The sequence below is a fragment of the Salmo salar genome, chromosome ssa28 (genome assembly GCF_905237065.1).
Source record: "Salmo salar chromosome ssa28, Ssal_v3.1, whole genome shotgun sequence".
In the NCBI taxonomy this organism is placed as follows: domain Eukaryota; kingdom Metazoa; phylum Chordata; class Actinopteri; order Salmoniformes; family Salmonidae; genus Salmo; species Salmo salar.
Genome location: NC_059469.1, coordinates 38,677,416 through 38,687,415, shown reverse-complemented (window position 1 = coordinate 38,687,415; position 10,000 = coordinate 38,677,416). Strand labels below are relative to the sequence as shown.

At 44.8% G+C, this 10,000-nt stretch overlaps 1 protein-coding gene across 1 annotated transcript in view; it reads left to right on the top strand.

The window, feature by feature from the left end:
• The window catches only part of LOC106589972 (protein piccolo-like), a 154,118-nt gene that overhangs the window by 22,353 nt on the left and 121,765 nt on the right, over positions 1 to 10,000 (top strand). Inside the window, 1 exon segment of the mRNA XM_045710124.1 lies at positions 3,416 to 3,952. Within this exon segment, the coding sequence (XP_045566080.1) occupies positions 3,416 to 3,952 (537 nt within the window).

Here is a 10,000-nt window from a genome sequence, read left to right as displayed (position 1 = left end):
CCCTCTGTTAAATGGTATAGAATCAGCTTGATCCCCTCTGTTAAATGGTATAGAATCAGCTTGATCCCCTCTGTGAAATGGTATAGAATCAGCTTGATCCCCTCTGTTAAATGGTATAGAATCAGCTTGATCCCCTCTGTTAAATGGTATAGAATCAGCTCGATCCCCTCTGTTAAATGGTATAGAATCAGCTTGATCCCCTCTGTTAAATGGTATAGAATCAGCTCGATCCCCCCTGGTAAATGGTATAGAATCAGTTTGATCCCCTCTGTTAAATGGTATAGAATCAGCTTGATCCCCTCTGTTAAATGGTATAGAATCAGCTTGATCCCCCCTGGTAAATGGTATAGAATCAGCTTGATCCCCTCTGTTAAATGGTATAGAATCAGCTTGATCCCCTCTGTTAAATGGTATAGAATCAGCTTGATCCCCTCTGTTAAATGGTATGGAATCAGCTTGATCCCCTCTGTTGAATGGTATAGAATCAGCTTGATCCCCTCTGTTAAATGGTATAGAATCAGCTTGATCCCCTCTGTTAAATGGTATGGAATCAGCTCGATCCCCTCTGTTAAATGGTATAGAATCAGTTTGATCCCCTCTGTTAAATGGTATAGAATCAGCTTGATCCCCTCTGTTAAATGGTATAGAATCAGCTTGATCCCCTCTGTTAAATGGTATAGAATCAGCTTGATCCCCTCTGTTAAATGGTATAGAATCAGCTTGATCCCCTCTGTTAAATGGTATAGAATCAGCTTGATCCCCTCTGTTAAATGGTATAGAATCAGCTTGATCCCCTCTGTTAAATGGTATAGAATCAGCTTGATCCCCTCTGTTAAATGGTATAGAATCAGCTTGATCCCCTCTGTTAAATGGTATAGAATCAGCTTGATCCCCTCTGTTAAATGGTATAGAATCAGCTTGATCCCCTCTGTTAAATGGTATAGAATCAGCTTGATCCCCTCTGTTAAATGGTAGAGAATCAGCTTGATCCCCATCTGTCGAAGATGCTTGGACCTTCTTTTTTTGATATCTTCAGTGGTATTGTTAACAAACACGCCCCCATAAAGAAAATGAGAATTAAAAACGGGTTCAGCCCCTGGTTCGACCGTGATCTTGCAGAGTTACTCCACCTCAAGAATTGCATTTGGCGAAAGACTCGGCACACTCATACTCAGACTGACTGGCTCTCGTTCAGGCAAATGAAAAATAAGTGCACTCAGGCTATCCGGAAGGCCAAAATTAGTTACTTTAAGGAGCAGTTCTCTCTCTGTGGGTCTAACCCCAAGAAGTTCTGGAAAACGGTTAAAGACTTAGAGAATAAACCCTCCTCCTCACAGCTGCCCATGTCCCTTAATGTTGACGATGTGGTTGTTACTGACAAGAAGCACATGGCTGAGCTCTTTAATCACCACTTCATTAAGTTAGGATTCCTATTTGATTCAGCCACGCCTCCTTGTCCGTCCAACAGTTCCTCATCTCCCACCCCTTCTAATGCGACTATCCCCGATGCTTCTCCCTCTTTTTCCCTGTAGGCGGCCTTCTGTGGCCTCCAACTGCTCTTAAACGCTAGCAAAACCAAATGCATGCTTTTCAACCGTTCGCTGCCCGCACCCGCCCGCCCGACTAGCAACACTACTCTGGACGGTTCTGACCTAGAATACGTGGACAACTACAAATACCTAGGTGTCTGGCTAGACTGTAAACTCTCCTTCCAGACTCATATCAAACATCTCCAATCCAAAATCAAATCTAAAATCGGCTTTCTATTTCGCAACAAAGCCTCCTTCACTCACACCGCCAAACTTTCCCTAGTAAAACTGACTATACTACCGATCCTCGACTTCGGCGATGTCATCTACAAAATAGCTTCCAATAGTCTACTCATCAAATTGGATGCAGTCTATCACAGTGCCATCCGTTTTGTTACCAAAGCGCCTTATACCACCCACCCCTGTGACCTGTACGCTCTAGTCGGCTGGCCCTCGCTACATATTCGTCGCCAGACCTACTGGCTCCAGGTCATCTATAAGTCTATGCTAGGTAAAGCTCCGCCTTATCTCAGCTCACTGGTCACGATAACAACACCCACCCGTAGCACGCACTCCAGCAGGTATATCTCACTGGTCATCCCCAAAGCCAACACCTCCTTTGGCCGCCTTTCCTTCCAGTTCTCTGCTGCCAGTGACTGGAACGAATTGCAAAAATCGCTTAAGCTGGAGACTTACATTTCCCTCACTAACTTTAAACATCAGCTATCTGAGCAGCTAACCGATCGCTGCAGCTATACATAGTCCATCTGTAAATAGCCCACCCAATCTACCTACCTCATCCCCATATTGTTTTTATTTACTTTGCTGCTCTTTTGCACACCAGTATCACTACTTACACACCATCATCTGCTCATCATCATCTGCTCATCTATCACTCCAGTGTTCATCTGCTAAATTGTAATTACTTCGCTACTATGGCCTATTTATTGCCTTACCTCCTCATGCCATTTGCACACACTGTATATAGACTTTCTTTTTTTTTCTATTGTGTTATTGACTGTACGCTTGTTTATTCCATGTGTAACTCTGTGTTGTTGTTTCTGTCGCACTGCTTTGCTTTATCTTGGCCAGGTCGCAGTTGTAAATGAGAACTTGCTCTCAACTAGCCTACCTGGTTAAATAAAGGTGAAATAAAAGAAAAGAAATATGAATGTGGCTCTATATGGAGCCCTACAAATTGGTACAACATTTGGGAGGCGCAGGGCGATGCAGTACGGAGCTCAATTTGGCCTCTGGAGGCGTCACACCCTCCATACGGGACCTCTGACCACATTTTTGGTTCAGGGATAAATTGGCTTCTACTGGAAAGAAATTGGAGTGGGTGAGAAGGCTGATGATCCAGGAAACTAGCTCCTCGCTCCTGTCAAATTGGGGCACGCTCCGCTCCGCTCCTCGCTCCAGTCAAATTGGGGCACGCTCCGCTCCGCTCCTCGCTCCAGTCAAATTGGGGCACGCTCCGTTCCGCTCCTCGCTCCAGTCAAATTGGGGCACGCTCCGCTCCTCGCTTCAGCTTCGCTCTGCTCACATTCTGAGAGATCAGAATCAGATAAAAGTTGGTTTGTTGTGTTTGGTAGAAATACGGTTGTTGTGTATGGTAGAATATGGTTGTTGTGTTTGGTAGAAATACGGTTGTTGTGTATGGTAGAATATGGTTGTTGTGTTTGGTAGAAATACGGTTGTTGTGTATGGTAGAAATACGGTTGTTGTGTTTGGTAGAAATACGGTTGTTGTGTATGGTAGAATATGGTTGTTGTGTATAGTTGTTCGGTATAGTACCAAACCATAATATACCAAACAACCAACAATGATATGTATATGTTTGTGTGTATGTTTGTTAACCCTGTCTTGTCTCCGTCCCTTTCCAGGTCCTCCCTGACTGAGGTGAGTAGTGAGCCTCCCCTTGTCACCTCCTCTTCCCCACGCCCTCCTCCTGCCTCCTCCCCACCCCCTCCTCCTGCCTCCTCCCCATCCCCTCCTACTGCCTCCTTCCCACCTCTTCCCACGTCTCCTGGAGAAGTCTTCCAGTTCTCTCCTGCCCTCCCTACCTACCTTCAGGAAGACTTCCCTACTCCTCCAGAGAGGCTAGGCCCTGAGCCTGCTGAGCCCCAGACACCCCCACCTGCATCCCCCCGGACCCCACTAGCAGCCCCAGCCGACCCCCAAGAACCAGCCTTACCAGCATCCCCAGAACCAGCCTTACCCGACCAGGCCCCACCAGCCCCGGCCAACCCTGCACCAGCCCCGGCATACCCACCTCCACTCGTTGAGAGTCAGGAGGACACCACCACCTCTACAGCTGTATTCTCTGACCTCCCGGCAGAAGCCCCGGCCTCCCTCCCTCGACCTCCAGTCCCTGGGAAGGACTCCACCTCCACCCCCGTACCCTGTGAATCCACACCCAGGTATGGACACCTACAGTATAGTCTCTATAGTGTACCATTGTAGATGCTGTTATATATATATATATACACATACATACACGGAGCGGACAAAACATTAAGAACACCTGCTCTTTCCATGATATTGACTGACCAGGTGAATCCAGGTGAAAGCTATGATCCCTTATTAATGTCACTTGTTAAATCCACTTCAATCAGTGTAGATGAAGGGGAGGAGACAGGTTAAAGAAGGATTGTTAAGTCTTGAGGCAATTGAGACATAGATTGTGTATGTGTGCCGTTCAGAGGGTGAATGAGCAATAAAACATATTTAAGTGTCTTTGAACGGGGGTATGGTAGTAGGTGCCAGGCGCACCGGCTTGTATCAAGAACTGCAACGCTGCTGGGTTTTTACCACACAACAGTTTCCCGAGTATGTCTAGAATGGTCCACCACCCAAAGGACATCCAGCCAACTTGACACAACTGTGGGGAATCATTGGAGTCAACATGGACCAGCATCTCTGTGGAACGCTCTCGACACCTTGTAGAGTCCATGCCCATATTAGGAAGTTGTTCCTAATGTTTGGTACACTCAGTCCAGTAGAGAGCCGTATTCACTAACTCATGATGTTGTTTTGGATGTCATTGTTTTGGCCCCAGTCTGAGAACGTTACGAATAAGTCAGTAGAGCTGTGGTACTCAGTCTATTTGGACTAGGAAGAATCATTGTGGCAAAGCAGTAGTGTTGGGCAGAGTACTGGCACAATATCAAATCACATAGTATTTGTCACATGTGTGGAATACAACAGGTGTAGATCTTACAGTGAAATACTTACTGACAAGCCCTTATAGTGGGCCTTGTCGTCACCTGCAGATGAAAATGAAACAATGTGAATTGGCTTGTTAGCTGTGATAGTTATGAGGACCAATAGGTTTGTTAGCTGTGAAAGTTAGGAGGACCAATAGGCTTGTAGACTTTGATTGTTAGGTGGACCAATAGGCTGGTTGGCTGTGATTGTTACGAGGACCAATAGGCTTGTTGGCTGTGATTGTTAGGAGGACCAATAGGCTTGTAGACTTTGATTGTTAGGAGGACCAATAGGCTGGTTGGCTGTGATTTGTTAGGAGGACCAATAGGCTTGTTGGCTGTGATAGTTCGGAGGACCAATAGGCTTGATGGCTGTGATAGTTATGAGGACCAATAGGCTTGTTGGCTGTGATTTGTTAGGAGGACCAATAGGTTTGTTAGCTGTGATTTGTTAGGAGGACCAATAGGCTTGTTAGCTGTGATTTGTTAGGAGGACCAATTGGCTTGTTAGCTGTGATTTGTTAGGAGGACCAATAGGCTTGTTAGCTGTGATTTGTTAGGAGAGCCCACTTGTTTTGACTTGTGTCCTCAGCCAGCTCCACTGTATTGACATTGTAAGACCGAGATCTATCTGCCTGCTGTGTGGCACTCGTCCCTTTAACCTACTTGACAACAAGCAATGAATGACCTTATCCGCTGAACTTTAACTGCGCGTTAAATAAGAATCAACACCTCAGACAGCCTTAGCCCAGGTTACGCATTGATGACAACAGGAGTTACTTCTCGCCAGTAGTGGGTTGGGATCCACTTTCCCAAACTATCCAGGTTAGATTGTCTGATTGGGTGATTCTCTGGCTTCTGTTTGTTTGGCTCTAGGTACCGTAGGTCTGGTGCTCAGTGAGGCCAATGGGTGGTGGGAAACTTGAACACTACGGAGGGCTTCTCTAAAGCTTCTCTAAAGCTTCTCTAAAGCTTCTCTGTAGCGGTCAGCTAACTCAGCATCCCGTCTGATGCCTGTTGTTTCTGTTGTGGAATGACTCGTACAGTATAAACCTACTCAGTATTTATGTACTGTATCTGTGTTTCTGTTGTGGAATGACTCGTACAGTATAAACCTACTCAGTATTATGTATCTGTAGCTGTCTACCACACAGGCTTGTTTTACTGCATCTCTGTGGGTTACAAATCGAATTCATTGTTTATGCACTCGAAGAAGATGTAAGATATGCTAACTGCATCTGTGAAGGCTCACTGTAGAGTATGTCCAAAATAAAGTACCAAATACCAGCTTCTCCAACAACAAGTACCAGATACCAGCTTCTCCAACATACAGGACCAGACACCAGCTTCTCCAACATACAGGACCAGCTACCAGCTTCTCTAACAACAAGTACCAAATACCAGCTTCTACAACAACAAGTACCATACATCAGCTTCTCCAACAACAGGACAAGACACCAGCTTCTCCAACAACAGGACCAGACACCAGCTTCTACAACATACAGTACCAGATACCAGCTTCTCCAACAACAAGTACCAAATACCAGCTTCTCCAACAACAAGTACCAGATACCAGCTTCTCCAACATACAGTACCAGATACCAGCTTCTCCAACAACAAGTACCAGATACCAGCTTCTCCAACATACAGTACCAGATACCAGCTTCTCCAACAACAAGTACCAGATACCAGCTTCTCCAACATACAGTACCAGATACCAGCTTCTCCAACAACAAGTACCAGATACCAGCTTCTCCAACATACAGTACCAGATACCAGCTTCTCCAACAACAAGTACCAGTTACCAGCTTCTCCAACAACAAGTAGAAAAAACCAGCTTCTCCAACAACAAGTTCCAGATACCAGCTTCTCCAACAACAAGTACCAGATACCAGCTTCTCCAACAACAAGTAGAAAATACCAGCTTCTCCAACAACAAGTACCAGACACCAGCTTCTCCAACATACAGTACCAGATACCAGCTTCTCCAACAACAAGTACCAAATACCAGCTTCTCCAACATACAGTACCAGATACCAGCTTCTCCAACAACAAGTAACAGTTACCAGCTTCTCCAACAACAAGTAGAAAATACCAGCTTCTCCAACAACAAGTACCAAATAGCAGCTTCTCCAACATACAGGACCAGATACCAGCTTCTCCAACAACAAGTACCAAATACCAGCTTCTCCAACAACATGTACCAAATACCAGCTTCTCCAACAACAAGTAGAAAATACCAGCTTCTCCAACAACAAGTACCAAGTACCAAATACCAGCTTCTCCAACATACAGGACCAGATACCAGCTTCTCCAACAACAAGTACCAAATACCAGCTTCTCCAACAACAAGTACCAGATACCAGCTTCTCCATCAACAAGTACCAGATACCAGCTTCTCCATCAACAAGTACCAGATACCAGCTTCTCCAACAACATGTACCAAATACCAGCTTCTCCAACAACAAGTACCAAATACCAGCGTCTCCAACAACATGTACCAAATACCAGCTTCTCCAACAACAAGTAGAAAATACCAGCTTCTCCAACAACAAGTACCAAGTACCAAATACCAGCTTCTCCAACATACAGGACCAGATACCAGCTTCTCCAACAACAAGTACCAAATACCAGCTTCTCCAACAACAAGTACCAGATACCAGCTTCTCCAACAACAAGTACCAGATACCAGCTTCTCCAACAATAAGTAGAAAATACCAGCTTCTCCAACAACATGTACCAAATACCAGCTTCTCCAACAACAAGTACCAGACACCAGCTTCTCCAACATACAGGACCAGAACTAGCTTCTCCAACAACAAGTACCAAATACCAGCTTCTCCAACAACAAGTACCAGATACAAGCTTCTACAACAACAAGTACCAAATACCAGCTACTCCAACAACAAGTACCAAATACCAGCTTCTCCATCAACAAGTACCAGATACCAGCTTCTCCAACAACATGTACCAAATACCAGCTTCTCCAACAACAAGTACCAGATACCAGCTTCTCCAACATACAGTACCAGATACCAGCTTCTCCAACAACAAGTACCAAATACCAGCTACTCCAACAACAAGTACCAAATACCAGCTTCTCCATCAACAAGTACCAGATACCAGCTTCTCCATCAACAAGTACCAGATACCAGCTTCTCCAACAAGTACCAGATACCAGCTTCTCCAACATACGGGACCAGTAACCAGCTTCTCCAACAACATGGACCAAATACCAGCTTCTACAACAACATGTACCAGTCCCATGCCAAATACCAGCTTCTCCAACAATAAGAACCAAATACCAGCTTCTCCAACAACATGTACCAGTCCCATTCCAAATACCAGCTTCTCCAACAACAAGTACCAAATACCAGCTTCTCCAACAACATGTACCAGTCCCATTCCAAATACCAGCTTCTCCAACAACAAGTAGCAAATACCAGCTTCTCCAACAACATGTACCAGTCCCATTCTAAATACCAGCTTCTCCAACAATAAGAACCAAATACCAGCTTCTCCAACAACATGTACCAGTCCCATTCTAAATACCAGCTTCTCCAACAATAAGAACCAAATACCAGCTTCTCCAACAACATGTACCAGTCCCATTCCAAATACCAGCTTCTCCAACAATAAGAACCAAATACCAGCTTCTCCAACAACATGTACCAGTCCCATTCCAAATACCAGCTTCTCCAACAATAAGAACCAAATACCAGCTTCTCCAACAACATGTACCAGTCCCATTCCAAATACCAGCTTCTCCATCAACATATACCAGTCCCATTCCAAATACCAGCTTCTCCAACAACATGTACCAGTCCCATTCCAAATACCAGCTTCTCCATCAACATGTACCAGTCCCATTCCAAATACCAGCTTCTCCAACAATAAGAACCAAATACCAGCTTCTCCAACAACATGTACCAGTCCGATTCCAAATACCAGCTTCTCCATCAAGATGTACCAGTCCCATTCCAAATACCAGCTTCTCCAACAACATGTACCAGTCCCATTCCAAATACCAGCTTCTCCAACAATAAGAACCAAATACCAGCTTCTCCAAGAAAAAGTAGCAGTCCCATTCCAAATACCAGTTTCTCCATCAACATGTACCAGTCCCATTCCAAATACCAGCTTCTCCAACAACATGTACCAGTCCCATTCCAAATACCAGCTTCTCCAACAACATGTACCAGTCCCATTCCAAATACCAGCTTCTCCAACAACATGTACCAGTCCCATTCCAAATACCAGCTTCTCCAACAATAAGAACCAAATACCAGCTTCTCCAAGAAAAAGTAGCAGTCCCATTCCAAATACCAGCTTCTCCATCAACATGTACCAGTCCCATTCCAAATACCAGCTTCTCCAACAACATGTACCAGTCCCATTCCAAATACCAGCTTCTCCAACAATAAGAACCAAATACCAGCTTCTCCAAGAAAAAGTAGCAGTCCCATTCCAAATACCAGCTTCTCCATCAACATGTACCAGTCCCATTCCAAATACCAGCTTCTCCATCAACATGTACCAGTCCCATTCCAAATACCAGCTTCTCCAACAACATGTACCAGTCCCATTCCAAATACCAGCTTCTCCAACAACATGTAGCAGTCCCATTCCAAATACCAGCTTCTCCAACAATAAGAACCAAATACCAGCTTCTCCAACAACATGTACCAGTCCCATTCCAAATACCAGCTTCTCCAACAACATGTACCAGTCCCATTCCAAATACCAGCTTCTCCAACAATAAGAACCAAATACCAGCTTCTCCAAGAAAAAGTAGCAGTCCCATTCCAAATACCAGCTTCTCCATCAACATGTACCAGTCCCATTCCAAATACCAGCTTCTCCAACAACATGTACCAGTCCCATTCCAAATACCAGCTTCTCCAACAATAAGAACCAAATACCAGCTTCTCCAAGAAAAAGTAGCAGTCCCATTCCAAATACCAGCTTCTCCATCAACATGTACCAGTCCCATTCCAAATACCAGCTTCTCCAACAACATGTACCAGTCCCATTCCAAATACCAGCTTCTCCAACAATAAGAACCAAATACCAGCTTCTCCAAGAAAAAGTAGCAGTCCCATTCCAAATACCAGCTTCTCCATCAACATGTACCAGTCCCATTCCAAATACCAGCTTCTCCAACAACATGTACCAGTCCCATTCCAAATACCAGCTTCTCCAACAATAAGAACCAAATACCAGCTTCTCCAAGAAAAAGTAGCAGTCCCATTCCAAATACCA